This window comes from Manis pentadactyla, chromosome 3, assembly GCF_030020395.1.
Source record: "Manis pentadactyla isolate mManPen7 chromosome 3, mManPen7.hap1, whole genome shotgun sequence".
Taxonomy (NCBI): domain Eukaryota; kingdom Metazoa; phylum Chordata; class Mammalia; order Pholidota; family Manidae; genus Manis; species Manis pentadactyla.
Window position 1 is genome coordinate 207,550,256 of NC_080021.1, and position 16,822 is coordinate 207,567,077.

A 16,822-nucleotide genomic window follows, 5' to 3' on the forward strand; every position below is an offset into this window, starting at 1 on the left:
CTTTGGCAAAACTGTATAGGTTAGATAACTGAAGGGGGAAACAGCTATCAGGCCACCGAGCAAGCTTCCTTCCCCTGCATGCTTCTTCCTCCAGGGAGGTTTCTGATTGCCAGAGTGGGTCCTCAGCTCATCATACTGTCACGTTTCCACAGATGAAACCACGGGGAGAACGGCTGCTCTACCTGACTTCTGATTTGTGCCATGAAGATGAGGAAGAGGACAGGTGCAGGAGCAACTGTTCTTAATTCAGTCACATTCAAATTACTGTACAGTCGAGCTTTAAAGGGAGGTTTCAATGGTTTTATAATCAACGATTTTCACTGGTTTAAAAAAAGTGATTTCAAAGTAGTTAAAGCAGATTTGAAAAAAGCTCACTAAACTCGGATGCGGAAAGCTATCAAAAGGTCTCAGATGGTCAGAAAAAGGCATCTGAATGAAGGCAATTTTGAGTAGAAGGGAATGGGCTAGTCCACGATGACAAATGGGTACTTACAGACTCTAAAATGAGAGTTTATGTCCTGGATGCAGGCACTTGTGCTTTCAAACCAGCTCAGGAACCTTAAGCGTGGGCCTCACTCCCTGTCTGTTTCCTCACACGTGGAACATGGAACATGGACAGGATTTTCCTCAACTAAGATGGCTACAAGTGGGGACATGCCTGGGTCAGGGCTGCAGGCCGAGCCAAGGGGAATCCGATGAGCACACACCTGGAGCTACCAGCACAGCGCTTCACAAACATGGCTCCCTCCACCCCCTCAGACATACTCCCCCAACTGTGGGCACACCTGCTGTGGGCCACATCCGCAGCGGGGCACAGAGGAGACTGAGACAGGCTCCAGCAGAGCCCACATGTCGGCACCCACCTGCTCACACTGAAGCGTGCACTGGCCATTCGTGGGGAGTGAGACCCTCCAGAGAAGCATCAGCAGCCTCGCGGCCTCTTCCAGGATCAGTTTGGCTGTGCTGACGCTGGTGACAAACCCAAGCAGGGGGGTGGAGTTTGGACCCTGCGTAGGGGATGAGAAGTCTGTTAGGTGCCGTGTGGGAACAGATGATGGACAAGCCAGCTTTAGCAGCCAGCATGACTCTCCAGACCACAGGGCTTGTGGTCCACATCCTGAGCAAAAGCCTGTGCCGGACAACACCAATTTATTGTTCTTAGTGACTGGTGACTAACCGATTCTGAAGAGAGTTTCAGCAGTGATTTGAACTCAATCAATGACCATGATTAGTAACCACTGGGTTAACTACATTTACTCCGCCAAGGAGAGGGTCCACAGTAGGGCCACTCTACAGCCCACAGAGCCTCTCCAGAAGGCAAATGGCACTGAGAGCAAGTTAACATGGATGTTTTTGTCTTCATCAGCTCCTGATGAACAAACAGCTCTGCTTACAACCAATACGACACTGGGACCTTGAACCCTCTCACCCTCTCTACTGGCAGAAGCAAACTCAAGCCGGGGGGATGTCAAGAGCATGAAAATCAAACAACATGAGGCAGAGAAGGGAAAGCACAAAATAAAAAAAAATTTAAAAAGCATTGTCTTCACAAGTAATAAACAAAATAAAACAACAGCCCCTTTTTAGCTATCAAATTGCCAAGGAGCCATTTAGAAATAAAAACACTCAGTGAAGACAAGGCTGTAGTGAGATGCTCTCATAAGCAGAGACACAAACTTTTGGAAAGTAAAACAGCAACAGTTGCCACCAAGAGCACTAAAGAGTTCACAACCTTTGCGTGTGTTTTCCACCCCCAGGAATTCATCCCTAGTGAGGGTTTATCAAAGGTATGACCAGAGCTCTATTTATAAGGAGCTCGTCAGAGCTTAAATGTGCAACCAACAGGAGAAAGAGTAAGGAAATGCTCGTGCAGCCACATTAGCTTATTTTTCAGTCATTAAAAGTAAAGTTCTAGAAAAATACTGAATGAGATAGGAAAAATGTTCATGTAAACTGCAAGACAAATATGGAATTCATGTATGTATGTGTCAGTTGTATTAAACTATGAATAAAGCTAAAAGTATATATATAAAAAATGTAAGTACTGAGAGCTATGTGGTATTTTTACAGATATTTCTAGCTTTCGCACAATAAAGATTATAATTACAAAAGAACACTAATTTTATTAGTATTTATTGACTCATTTAACAAATGCCTACAATGCACCTATTCCATGTCGGGCCTGTGGATGGTAGAGGATAGGCCATATTAAGCAAAGCAGACATACCCTTGCTCTCTTGGAGCCTATTGTCTAGCAGAATATAAATCGTGAAGTTCAGTTTTACCATATAGTAAACCAAAATAAGACAGAAAGGTCAAACAGGTATCATGAAGAGGGGACTCAAGTATCCTGAGTAAGGACCCAAGAAGAGGGACCAGAAAACGTGAGCAAAGGAAGTTTGGAGACTGGGTCCAGTCTTGGGGGAAGGAAATTTGACCCCAAGTCTTGGAGGAAGTGAATGAGTAACTTTACGTAGAGCACCGGGCAGACAGGTCCTCAACAAAAGATAACTTTAAAATGAGGATTCCAGTAGGCTAAGGTAGGGAGAAGGGGTAGGTAAAAGGGGCTGAGGGGTCTTCCAAGCCAGAGGGCACCGTGGAGCCAGGGCTGGAGACAGGATGTGGCTGGCAGGCGGGAACAAGAGCATGCACCCAGCCTGGTGGGAGCAAGGCACATCCGGGAGCTGGGAGCTGCGGTGGGGAGGGAGGCAGAAGCAGACCTGGAGTCTGCACAGAACCCAGGGGAAGCGGAGGTTTCTGAACAGGTGAGCAAGGAGACCAGCGATGTTCTTAGGTAGCAATGTCATGGCACAGAAAGAGCGCCGAGGAGGACAGAGCCCGGAGTTCAAATCCCAGCCAGTTCAAATTCCTCCACCTCAGTAGCTGTACAGCAGGGATCACGTCTACTTCAGGGGCTGTTCTGGGACCAAAGAAAATACCATATTCAGAGCCCCTCTAAGAAGAGATGGCAGCTGCAACAACGTGCAGGTGCGTGTGGCAAGCTCACCACAGAGCGGCTGAGAAAATTTGGTGCCGCTGCCTGCAAGCTGCTGAGATGAGGCTCAGGACCTGTGGCTGTCCTGGTTACTAGTCGCCCCAGAGCCTGCACAGAGGCCTGGAGGGCAGACGGGTGGTAACTGAGCAGATAAACAGATGGACACAGCAAGCAACTGAGGGACAGGAGGGCTGAGGGACTGGACAGAGGCTGCAGAGCAGACCCCAGTGACACGACACAGGGTGCAAAGCACAACAGGTGTCCCTCCCACAGACAAACAATGAGGAGTCCCCTAGATAGATCTGACCTCGGAGCGTCTGTGAGCCCATTTCCCAGTCCCTCCTCTCAGGGCCTTAGTAAGGACATGTGCCCCTGCCTCCCAGTGCTCTTAGCCAACCCGCATTCACGGCTTCTGGGGGCATCTCCTGTGGGTACCTCAGCTGCTGGTAAGGTTACCTTTGTTCCCAGCTCCCGACCTGTGGGGTTGGGAGCCTTTTGGATCTGAATGTCCATCTCGGCAAGGAGCTTCTGGCCCTGGCCAATCTGCTTGCACAGGGCATTGTAGTCCTCCACCAGGCCCAGGACATGGCAGCCGCTCCTGCTGGCCCACAGGCGGTGGCCAGGGACCATGTGGGACTTGCACGTGGTGCTGGTGGCTGAAGTGCCACTGCAGCAAGAGAGGGAGTCGATTTCATTTCCGGAGAGTGGAGAAGTCTCTGGAGCTACCGAATCAGAGGGAAGATGTCAGATGTATTGGGGGCAGCACCCTACATTCAGCAAGCTGCATCCAACGCTGTTAAGGCCAGCCAGGAGGGCTCAACGCAGCCCTCAGGCCCCAGAGCCACCCGATACGGCCCAGAGGGGAAAGAGGCCTGGCTCCAGGACATGTGTCTGTAGGATGCCCCGCTCTGGGCTTGTTCCTCTTGCAGGAGAAACTCAATTCAAGTCAACCCACACTTTTGAGGCACCCACTCTGCCAAGACCCCTGGCTTCCACAGATGAATCAAGCCAATGCCTGTACTACAGAAGCCCAGAGTCAATCTAGAATATGGACACCCTGAGAACATGTAACTCACAATAACAAAGAGCCAGAGTTCACAGGAAAAAAAACATCAATTCTCCGTGTAGAAGGGGAGACTGGGGAAAGCTTCCTAGAAGCAAAAACTGAGCTGAGCTGAACAGGGAGCAAGAATTACACCAAGCAGAGGTAAGGCCTATTGCTTTTTACCTTTGGCTCACCGCAAGTATGGATGGGCAATTCTAACTGGGGACATCAGGAAAGGCATTTCACAGACAAGTCTGCATTCACCATGAGTCTTAAGGAAATAGGAGGATTCTCACTGGCAGACAGTGGGACAGAGGTGGTCTGGAAACAGAGGGTGCCGCACTGCAACGTCCCAGCAAGAGGAAAGTGCAGGCCTGTGTGCAGCCCAGTGACAGAATGTAGATGGTGACCCATCAGTAAGGCGACATGAGGGCAGAAGACGGGCTGGATGGGCCCACTGGGGCTGGATGCTGGAGGGCCTGGGAAGTCACACTAAGGTGGTCATAATGCAGGGCAACAGGGACCCAATGATGTCGCTGAGGTTGGTAACACCCAGGAAACAAAGTGGCTTGGAGGAGGAGATCAGCTAGAGATGCTGGGAAATGAAACCCCAATTGTGCCAAACATGCTCTTGAGGTTTGACCAGAAACCCCCATTTTTCTTCAGTTTAAAAAGTCTTACTGCCAGACCCAACCCTGCCAGTTACCTAGGCTTAAGCTTTGTACCTGATCTCGATGGCATGGCCAGCATAGAATCAACTGGATCACATGAATTATCAATTGTCATGGGACATTTGTCACCACCTGCAAAATGCAAAATAAGAAAATAAACTTCCAAAGTTTTAGCTTCACTGCCATCAGCATCTGGGAGAGCGTCAAATGATAATACAGTGAAGTACCAGCCAAACACAAGCGTTCGTTGAACTCTTCACCAGGCATCTCCCCTGCAGGCCCCATGCAGGACACTGGGGACACCGATGGGCAGGCCTGGTCCCTCCCTGGAAGAGCCTCTTGTCGAGACAAGTAGCAGGTAATTTCCCTTCTGGGTGATCAGGGCTAAGGGCAGGCAGCACAAGGGCGTTGGGAGCTCAGGTGAGGCTGCTAACTCCAGAAGGGACAGAATGCAGGCAGAGGGGTGAGCAGATCAAAGGCACGGAGGAGAGGGCCATCAGGACAGTGGGCAAGAATTAAGAAGCTCGTGTGGCTGAGCCAGAGTGCCAGGGAGGGAGGTAGTGGGATGCAAGGCCAGAATCGTGAGGACTGTGGGGACCCACTCAAGGGCATCAGGCTGGGCAATGTCAAGCTGAGATCTGTTTGTGGGACTGAAGGCTGCTGGAGTCTGGAGGCTGCTGCAATAATCCAAGCAAGACAGAAGAGTAACCCAAAGTAGGATTTGGAAGGTGACACATATGAAACAATGTAAGGAGGCAAAACCAATTAGATGCTGTACAAGATCTGCCATATTGTGTGACTTAGAGAGCTCTTTCCCACGTGAACTCTCAGAAGCTCAGAGGGCAGGCTGGCACCATAGCTCAGACTTCACGGAGGAGGAGACTAGGAGCAGAGATAGGAAGAGACCTGCCCAGCATCACCCAGAGTGTGGCAGAGGGCTGAGACCAGCCTCAGGCTGCCCTGTCCAGCTCCTTCCCAGCCTGGCACCTCCCGTGGGTGCACTTTGATTCTGGGGCCAAGGAGCCAGGGGTGGCTCAGTGGATCCCACCCTTGAGAGGGATCGCCTTCTGCCCAAACAACAGTCTTCAGAACAGACTGTTCGAACAGGTACATTTAAATGCAGTCCTAGAGAGTCTTTTGCGAAGGAAAAACTGTTGCTGCCTACGATATCATTCTAATCTTCACTCAAGGACATTGGAGATCTTTTCTGCTGAGGCAGCACTGCACATTTTGAATGCACTCTTCTGGAAGGCTCTTCCAAGGCATACCTAGGGCCGGCCCTGGACAAATTTCAAAAGCAGGCGAAGGCTTTCAATGGCCTCCCCACTTCAGCTGCCCCACCGCTCCTGCCTGAATCACTCTCTCTGCTCCAATCTCCCCTAGCCCACCCCCACAACCTCCACAAAGGGTCCCATGTCCTCAAAGCCCTATGCAGAGTCAGGAGAGGCTCGTATTTAAAACAGTAATGCCCACTGCTGACATACAACCCCTTCAAAAGGCAGCAGCAAAGTCCCTTTCTGTCCCTTTGAAATTCCCCTAATAGGGTTTTATCCTGTTTAACAGCAAAAAGCCTATTAACACTGACATTTATTAAAGCTCCAAATCAGAGACCACTTTAATAATCACTAGGGTATTGTTTGGTGACGGACAATAATCTGAAAACAATAATTAGGAAGCCCATGTGAAAGAGGGGAAATGTTTACGATGTCATACTGGGCAAAAACAAGGAAAGGATACAGAATGGCACAAAACCCAATCTGAACAATATAAATTTATGACTGCATTTGATTACCAAATGAAGAGAAACATTCAAAGTAAAAATTATCATTTTGTAGAATAACAAAGGGTTTCTTTTTCATATTGTGACATCATCTTTTTGGCTAAAACGTTAAAATCCTTTTGAAGGAGGAACCAATGAACCCATCACTATGAGTTCCAAAGCAGGGTGACTGAGTGCTCCTTAAGGGATTTGAACTTTTTTAATTAAAGGCAAAAGACGTAATTCCCAATCCAAGTGAAGACAAGTCCAACCTTTTATGCAATCCTTGTTCATCAAGTATGCTGTCTTTCCCCGTCCCACTGGATGGCACACCCACCCTGCGGACATCAGTGACGACCCCCAGACACCTGAGGCTCTGGCAGGTCAGGAATGAGCGCACTGAACCCAGACCTTTAAAATGATTTTGAGCTCCAGCTCTGCCACCTGCTTGCTAGGGGGTTCTGGGCAAGTCCAGCACCTTCTTTGAGTCTTAGTTCCTTCACACACAGAGCACAAAGGACAGCCTGGTTGACTGCTTTGAGACTATTTGCTGGGGGGACAGAGGAGTGACAGAACCTAGCCCTGTCCTCTGTTTTCTACTTTGCAGGCCTCTGCAAGGCTGGACAATAACCTGTAAGCAAATGCAAACCAGAACGAGTCTGCAGACCCACCAGGATGCTTTTCAAATCCTGAAAGACGCTGAGAGCCAGACTAAGAGGTTTAGATTCTCTTTTTAAAGGCAGAAGAGGGAATGAAAAGGATTTTCAGCAGTGGAGTGATGTAGGCAGGACTAAATGGATGGGAGGGAGCAAGACTGGGGGCAATGAGGGCGGTCTGGGAGCCCAAACTCTCTTCCTTGAGAATCAAGAGGCCCCAGACAGAGATTACACCGTTTTGCCCCAGGCAGCAGCTGATTAATGGTCAGGTCCTCTGGCTCCTAGGGCACAGCATGTCTGCTGTCAATGGACAGACACTTCCATGGGCCAAGGGACCACTCAGGAGCTCGTACGGCCCACATGGGCACTCAGGGCTGCATTCTCAAGCAGGGAGGAGAGGCAGGAGCAGTACCGTGCTTGCCCAGCTGCAGGGGCGGCTCAGGGCTGGGCCCGGGGTGGAGAGCCCCGGTGAGCGCCGCTTCCGGAGCCTCCTTCCCCGCCTTCGCCAGCTGCTCCTCCAGCCTGCTCTGCAGTGTGCTGCTGGTTTCGATGCTCCTTTCCAGCTGTGCCCGCAGAGCCTGGATCTCTGTCAGCAGACCTTGCACGTCACTGAAGGGGTCCTGCCCCCTCTGGCTGTCTCCTGCTGCCTCTGCGAACATGTGCAAAAGGAAACCTTGGCATCTTCCACAACCAGAGTCATAAACAAAGGGGTTCTACACTGTTTTTAGACCTGCTACCACCATCCCTCCCCTTCCTAAGAACTAGGTACAATTTAAAATAACAACTTGACTTTAAAAACAAAAATATTGGCAGACTTAATTGCTGCTATTCCACAGGCTAAATAAGAGCTGGAAATTAATTTTCGCTTCTGGCCATAAAAGCCTAGCAAATTGCACACCAAACCCCGAAATTATGTCTACTAGTAATAAAATCTATTTGGGCTGGAATTATAGAATGAAAGGGGTTGATTTTAAGAGCTACAGTATCTTAAAAAGGCACAACAGCAAGAATAAGAGAAGCAACTTGAGGAGAAATGAAAGCTGTGAGGTGACCCTTTTTGAGATAAACTTTCAATAGGGAGAAACCATCTGGAAAATTAGTTTAAAAAAAACCACAACCCGCCACACCTCAAAATTGATTCCAAAACATTAGAGTTTACAGAAAAGTTGCTCTCATCTGCTGTCTCTCAGGAGATGAGAGGACCGGGGCCAACTGCCCTCTCCAGACCAATGTCCAGTGTGCACTGGGGCAGTGGGGGCTCCATAATAATCTGTTGAATGAATGGGCAGAAGAAACACATGCCAGCAGGAAAATTACAATGAAAGTTCCTTCCAGATGCCAGGTACTACGCTAAGATACTTTCAATAAACAATCACATTTAATTGGTGGGCTGGTTTTACCAAGGAAGAAATGGCCCAAAGGGGTGAGGGGACCTGCTGAAGGCCATAGGGGGAGAAATGGGGCACTAAGAATGCAGGCCTCAATCCTTCCATATGCACTGCTTCAGAAGAAGAGTAGGCCGGACAGGCTGCTTCAGAATATACCTACTCCCCAGAGGCAAGGTGGGGGTTTGACGATAGCATTTCAGCAAAGAGTGCCGAGCCCACTGTTTGTTGAGAGGGCAGCCCGGCCGAGAAGGGCCTCAGATCAGAGCACCCGGTACCTCTCAGCCTCCTGTGCTCCTCGTCCAGCTTTTCATACACCTTCAGCTCCACCCGGACGGACTGGAGTAGCTTCTCGTTCTGAGCGAGCAGCTGCTTCCTCAACTCTGCCTCCTCTTGCACCCTGAAAGGCCCACCACCGTGGGAAGGAAAGGTTAATTCTAACTTAGGGCAACTACTAGAACTCCTCCACAGAGCAGGCCAGTCCACCCTCAGTGGGAGAGTGCTGAACAGTTCCTGTCCCAGCCTGCTTCCCAGCCCTGCGCATATGCTATCTCGTGCCATGATCACAGACACCCTAAAAGGTGTGTGCTGTCTGACCCTCAATTCCCAGATACGAGCCAGTGAACCCCTGACTTACCCAGGGGTGCCCAGCTCAGGAGAGGGGCCAGCGCTGTGTGGCAGCAGAGACAGTGGTCTTGCCAGATCACTGCACTGCCCTGGGGAACCGAGGGGCTTTCAGAAACCCCAGAGCAGGATAGTCAAGAGGGCTGACAGGCCCAGCTGAAAACATGGGGCAAGACACAAGTCTAAGGGGCAAGTAGCAACGGAGCAGTCGGTGTGTGATCCTTTTAACACCTAAGTCAGGCTCACATCTGCACAGAATCTCACCACGACTTTCTAGGTCACGCAGAGTGGAACCTCACGTCCTCACCCCAGCCACAGGGCCCTGCATGATTCAGCATCCAGCCTCTGCCCTGCCCCTGTGCAACCTCTCCTCCTGGACACTGGCCTCCCTGCTCTGCCCTGTGCAGGCCAGGAGGCCCACTCCAGGGCCTCACCCTTTGGCCTAAACTGCTCTTCCCCCAACATCTGCAGAGCTCACTGCCCTCCAGGCCGCTTTTCAAGAGGCCTTGCCTGCCCTGTATAAAAACAGCAACCTGCCCTCGGGCCTTTCTCCCGAGGCGGACAGTCTCACTCCGTGTACGCTACCCCACCGGACATGTCGTGTGTGCCTTCTGTGCCCGTCGCGGTGGCCAGGGCAGGGGCCAGCACCCCGGGGTCTGCGCGGTCACTACCTGCTCAGCTCGCCGCGGCAGCTGCTGACCTCCTGAAGCAGCCGCTGGTTGTGCCTCTCCTTCTCGCCGACCTCCTTCTGCAGCCTTTCATTCTCTCCCCTCACACAGGCATATTCCTGCTGAAGGTGCTCAAAGTTCGCAGTCTTCCTGGAGAGGGACTCTCGTAATTTTTCATTCTCCTTCTGTTTATCTGCAAGCACAAAATGCGCCACTGAAAAGAGACATCATTTGTTTTTTCCAAACTTATTACGCAAATATAGCACTTCAGCTCGAGCACTCCAAGAATACAAAAGAGAATGAGATTTAATCTGGCATTTATGATTCTGGCATTCCAATTACCTTATGCATTTTGGGCAGATAAATCTGTCAACATCAAGGCTGCAGATTAAACGTCACTGGGATGAAATGGGCCTGTTTAATTTTCTATACAATAATGGGCTGTGCAAACCTACTTCTTTGCCTTCACAGAGCAAACCATGGGTGTAAACTATCCTCTGGCAATGGGTGCAGGGCAAGCCCACAAGCCACCCACAAGGCCAGCAGAGTTATGCCAACGGTAACCTGTGGCCCCTTCATTCCTCAAGCCATGAGGACAAAACCTCTCCTGAGGAATAAAATACAGATTTCTGGCGACAAAGTGGACAACAGCCCGACCTGGAGGCAGGGTGTGGCGTGTTCAAGGGCAGCCCTTCCACTTGCCGGCTGTGTAACTCTGAGTTTGTCCACTTCTCTGTGCCTCCGTTTTCTTACGTGTGCCGCTGCGAGGACTGAGCTCCACGTGAAAGGGCTCAGCGCAGGGCCTCACAAGCACTCTGCAGGCTGTAAGCGCTCCACGAGGCCAGCTCTAGCAGGGCTGCGGCAGGGACAGCAAACATCCTCAGTGCTAACTGCAGATATTACATCAAGGCCTTCACATGTGTCATCTTATTTTACCTTCCTAGCAAACCTCTGAGGTAGGTACTATTTTTCTCCCCATTTTCCAGATAGGAAACTTAAGATGAAAGAGGTTAAGACTTCCCTAAGGTCACACAGCCACGGAGTGTCAGAGCCAGTATTCAGACCCAAGTTCTCTGATTCTACTCTGAACCACGACATGATAATTCCTGAACAAGTTCTCCCCTAGGCCTTAATTAAAGATTATTTCTAAGCAAGTTCTGCCCTTCGCCTCCCTGTAGTCCTCAGGCTCCAGCCACACTAAGCTTCGTGTAACTCCTGACTGGTCTGTGGTCTATACTCTCTCCACCTCTAACCCCTACGCCTCTGTCCACACTAGTCCTTTGATTTAAAAGGACCTGGCTCTTCTAAACCTTAGACACTTTGGCTAATCCCCCCTACATTCTAGACTTGGCTCTTGAAGACCAGCCTCTCCTAGGTCAGGATGCCTCCTCCAGGGTCCCACACTCCCTGAGCCTGCCTATTCTGACTAATGCTCACGATGGCCTGCACAGGTTGCCTGGCTGTTTCTCCCATCAGGCCCTGGGCCCCTTGAGGGAAGGGACCAGTTGCACCCACTTTAGTACCCACACAAGCCCTAATATCTTTGCTGAGTAAATGATCTGCAGAAGCCCCAATTTCGTCCCTTAAGCCATGACAGGCATCGATATCCTCTCGGCAGTGTGATAAACTGGCCCAAGTTCTAGTGCCACCACTTTCTAGCTCTGTGACCACAGGCCAGTCAATTTCCTTGGGCCTCAGTTTCTTGCCTGTACAACAGGACTAATAATCCGTCATGCCAGAAATATTTTAAGTATTGAGAGAGAATGTAAATGGAAGTTCTTTGGGGGCTATGCCCCAAAGAGAAGGAATTAAGAGATCTTCATAAGAACTACTGGAAGCTTCCCTGATAGTAGGAAAACTCTGGCTGAGGTTTTGGCAGTAATCTATTTCCAGCCCTTCTCTCTTCCTGTGAACTCAGACAAGTGAGAGGTTGACTGTGAACCTCTTAGAGTCACTGTGCTGCGGGCTTACAGTGCTTAACTGTCACAACAGTCTTATGAGGTATTCCTACTTTACAACCAAGAATACTGAGGTTCAAAGACGTTAAGTGCTCTGCCCAAAGTTACAGAGCCACAGGATTTGGACCTAGGCTGGTCAGACTGCAATGCCTGCATTCTTTCCACACTACACAAGACTATGGGGCTCCAAGCTGCAGGTGGCCCCTGTAATTCTTACCTCTGGATCCTTTAGCAAGCATGGCATTGAGGGCCTGGTTCTGTTTCCTCAGGAAACTAATTTCTGATGTCAGAGAATTATGCAGCTCTGAATCATAAGCAAAAGTGTTGGTAGAACCTATGGAAAACACATAAATAGAGATTTATGACTGTCTCAAGGTCAGTTTGGATGGAACCTTCTAGAAAACAGTTTTAAAATGATGAGGAAACATAATAAGCAATGAAAATCACCCCTGTGAACTATATAAGGTATTACCAGGGCCCAAAGGGAAAAGAGAGCTTAGAAGAGGCAAGAGGGGCTCTCCTACACCTTACCTGTCTGAGGGAGAGCAAAGGAGGAGACCTGGGCCAGAGTAGGGGGAGGGGGACGGTCTTAACCTCCACGGATGTCTCTCCAGAGGCCTGAACCACCAGTGATCCTTCCAACTGAGGCAGCTCACAGTTCACAGAACCGAAGCTGGAGTCCTCGCCTTCCATCCGTCACCCTCTCTCCTATTTCCTGCCCCTGTACATGGAATCCCATTAACCCCAATCCAAGCTAGAAGCCTGGGAGCAGCCTCATCACCTCTCTCGTCCAGTACCACATCAGGCAGTCACCAGTCCTGCCCTAGACTCGTCTTCCTGCTACTCTGCCAATGGGGTTATTATTCTAAACACAATCCATTCAAGTTATTCTCTGTTCAAAAATATTTTATGGCTCATCACTGTGACAGACAATCACACTCACACACACACACACACACACACACACACACACACACACACACACACACACTCCCCGAACTTCCGATGGCTCATCACTGTGACAGACAATCACACACACACACACACACACACACACACACACACACACACACACACACACACACACACACACACTCCGAACTTCCGATGGCTCATCACTGTGACAGACAATCACACACACACACACACACACACACACACACACACACACACACACACACACACACACACACACACACACACACACACACACACACTCCGAACTTCCGATCCCATTATTTAGCTCTAATCTCATGGCACATCCAACTCCCTCTTCCTCCTAGACACTGGTGTCCTCAAATGCAGCCAACCAGAGCTACCTGTGTGCTCCCAATATACCATGTGGACATAGCCTCTCCTGGCTCTGCGGAATAGGGTCTTCCCTTTGCCTACAATACCCAGCACCTTCTTCACATCAAAATCATATCCATCTTTCAACTCTTAGCTCTGCCTCTAAATTTACTGCCTCTAAGTATACACTGAAAAGATCAGGGTCCAAAGCTAGACCGACTGGGTTGGAGGTCACTACAAACTGCCATCAGTGTCCTCATCTGGACACACTGCCCAGGCTGTGCTTTATATCCTGAAATCCTACCCTTTCCTCTGGCCGGACAGCTCCCTCAAGTCCCCACCTCAGCCCTCTCCCACTGCTGAGCTTTCTACATCTGCACTGTATGTAATGTGCACAGTCATAGCTATGCTCTGGAGAGCATGCACTGTGTGCAAGGTGCTTTCTACCTGCGGCAGACACACGCTTCCCACCTCATCTTCCCTACTCGGGTCTACTACAGCACAGAGCTGAAATGCCAGACACCTGGTCAATGAGCCATGAAGGGAAGGCTGGTGGGAACTTCTGGGAAAGATTTCCCATACAGTATAAAAAGAGAGCCCCACCCTCTCTTTGTTCCCAGGCTCTTAGAGGATGTGATGCTTATAATTACTGGGGTCATCACAGGACTAACCCCAAACCCTGCCATCAAATCACTGAGCCATTAAACCAGCCTTAGAACTGCCTGCTTCTGGATTTCTTCTTCCATAAGAAAACATAAATCCCCATTGTTTAGACCAGATCTTACTCCTACTCTGCAGCTGAAAGCGTGATGGAACACAGCTGATTACCTGTAATATTCAAAGCTCCCTGTAAAGTCTGACATCAGGTGTCCCAGAACCCGAAATCCCTATCCTTTCCACTCTGTAACACTACCTTCTCTCATGCTGATGGTTCACCTATCACCACAGCATACCATTTCTTACTCACATATCCCTCCCTGCTACCGTCTTCACCCACTCTCCCCTGTGAACTCCAGTATCTTGTCTAAGATACCTGGGCTTGAATCATGGCTCTCGCTTCTTGACCTCAGGCAAGTCACATAACTTCTCTAAGTCCCCATTAAGCTCAACAAAAATGACCGATGCTGTCATTATGACTGCCATTCCCACTTGTATTAGCATCACCACTGATGACAGGCTAGAGCCAAAAGAGGACCTCAGAGCGATCTGGAAGAACAGGAAAAATTCTACAGAAGAAGGCTGCTACGACCACAGCTAAGATGGTTGTTTTTCAAAGCAATGGTCAGGCCAAAGAACAGGTGCTGACAAAGCCTCAGCTAGCGGGGTCCATTTCCGATGTTAAGAGGTCAACCTTTCCTCTGAACACCATCACTGTAAGCTCGTCTAACTGGTGACACGCTGGAAGGAAGACCTAACACATGAGATGACAGCTTCTGATAATATTCCACTTCAACACTACAAGGAGCCATGCCTTTCTCAAACCTGCTCCCCAATGAAGATTTTACAGCAGGGCGGAGGTGGAGCCACTTTTATTTGTCTTTTCAGAGATTGTGACAACACGGTGAGAAGAGCACGTCTCTCCCCCAGCATAAATACTTTATGAATGCCTTTTTGTAAACCTTCCCATCACAGTGAATTACTCTCCAGAGCAATTGCCTGCTCCACTGTAGCTGGTGGCCATTTGAGCCCCCAAATAATTCCATAATTGGATTTGCTGGGGAAAATGTAAAACAGAATGAATCTAATTCAGGCATTATCAAGAGTGAATGAGAAGAGCCCAGCCATGTATTTCTTTCCTGTACTTGATATGACTAATAACTCAGATTAATCAATTTCCCTGAGGGTAAGAAGGAGAGGATGCAGGATCGGGCACAGAAAGAGAGGGCAACAGAGAGACAGAGGCAGAGACAGAGAGAATATGAATGAGAATGGAACTATTCTGCATACCTTGCAAACTGCAGCATATATCGCACTGTGGAAAGACATTCTTCTAGGCTGATACTACAATGGGCTAGAGAGGAGTGAGACCTGGACAAGGGACCCAAGGACTTTGGTGCTGCCACTGAGTGTATCCTTCTAGAACTCACTTCTCTCATTTCTAAAAATGGGAATGGCATGAGCATCCCGGCACTTTGCAGAGCTTTGCAATGTTAATAACTAACAATGTCGTATGAAACACAACAAAACAAATAATGCTGGTAACAATGAAGAGAACCACAATTCATTGAACGAGGCACTGTGCAAGTCCCTGTCCATGACGCTGCCTCGTTGGATCTCACAATGACCCTGTTTTAGAAGACACTTAAGATTGGGAGCCACGGGGTGATGAACAGAAGAGCTGGGATCCACACCCAGGTCAGTCCGACTCCCCAACCCAGGCTTTTCCGAGTGCACAAAGCTGCTCTCAAGACACATTCTTCATGGAACAAGGATACATTCTTTGGAGCAATAAGGAAAGATGTCCAAAACACACCAGCGGTTCAATGGAAAAAGGGACACAATAATGGATATAAAGTACTCTACCTTTTGGGTAAATGAGGGAGAGAACAAGAATACATATTTGTATTTGCATTAAAAAAAACACTAAGGATACAGAGGAAAGCTAACAAAAGTAGGAAAGAAGGGAGAATAGGATTAATAGGTACAGAATGGAGGTATGAATTTTCAAAGCATGTGAATGTCATATGTATGGAAAAGGAACATTTTTTAAAACTCTTCATGGAAGAACATTTCATTCAGAGCTAACCCTGGTTATGCAGGGATATTGGCAACCTTGTAATTGGCATGCAAGTGATTGACTAGAATGCTAAAATGCTAACGCTTTTACAACCCATTATTGACATAAAACAAAATACTGTATTATTTTAAAATACATACCTATTTCTCTACAGATACCAAAGTTAAATGAGAAGGTAACCACAACTCAGGATGCCAGGGGCCAGCAGACTTCTTCAATGACTGGGAAATTAACATTTATCAATGTTACCTGCTTCATGCCAGGGTCTGTGGGGGCACTGAAGTTAGCTCACTTACTTCCCATCACAACAGGAAAAAATGGGAATTACCACCATTTTATAGATAAATTACTGTAAGTGAGAGTTAGCAAGGTTAAGTGATAACCTGCAGATAAGCAGCCAAGCCAGGATTTGAACTGAAGTCTCTTCTGCCCCAAGTCAAAAGCTCTTTCTGATACACACAGAACGATTATCCAGGCAAAGGTGTCAGAAAGGAAGCACTCGCAGGCTTGCAACGCCCTTTGGGAAGGTCCTTCCTTACCTTGATCAAATTCAGACCCTTGCCGTTCCAGCTGTCTCCGTAGTTTCTCATTTGTTTTAATAGATTCTTCTAAACGGTTTCTCAAACTCCGAATTTCTTGTATAAGTTCCATTAGTAAGTCTACAGGAAGAAGAGCATTTTTAATTTAAAGTCAGAAGCCCCAACAAATTGAATAATTTACAGATTACGCAATGATCCTGCAATTCTGAGTACTGCTGCACATATCAACATAGTCAGCAACTGGCGACTCGTCCCCGGGCATGGGGAGCCTAGCTATTGCCCACAGCCCACAGACAGAGTTCTGTAATGATTCTCTGCAGCCCTCCTTGAGGAAGATATTTTACATCACATGGAAAAATTATATTCCATACAATTTTAATGCTAACTCTAATGCAGCCCTTTATTCTTCTAAATATCAAATATTAATTTAAATGCTTCCGTATGGTGAAACTAACAGATCGCTTTCAAGTCTGCTTGAATTGCCCAAGTTGATTA

General features: G+C 48.6%; 1 protein-coding gene across 1 annotated transcript in view; it reads right to left on the reverse strand.

Annotated features, from left to right (window-relative positions):
* Positions 1-16,822, reverse strand: part of CDK5RAP2 (CDK5 regulatory subunit associated protein 2) — a 192,956-nt gene that overhangs the window by 10,162 nt on the left and 165,972 nt on the right. Inside the window, exons 28-35 of the mRNA XM_036915502.2 lie at positions 16,328-16,447; positions 11,979-12,095; positions 9,807-9,996; positions 8,790-8,911; positions 7,539-7,775; positions 4,766-4,843; positions 3,452-3,717; positions 864-1,007 (exon numbers count right to left, since the gene is read on the reverse strand). Coding sequence (XP_036771397.2) covers positions 864-1,007; positions 3,452-3,717; positions 4,766-4,843; positions 7,539-7,775; positions 8,790-8,911; positions 9,807-9,996; positions 11,979-12,095; positions 16,328-16,447 — 1,274 coding nt within the window. The remainder of the gene's footprint in view (positions 1-863; positions 1,008-3,451; positions 3,718-4,765; positions 4,844-7,538; positions 7,776-8,789; positions 8,912-9,806; positions 9,997-11,978; positions 12,096-16,327; positions 16,448-16,822) is intronic.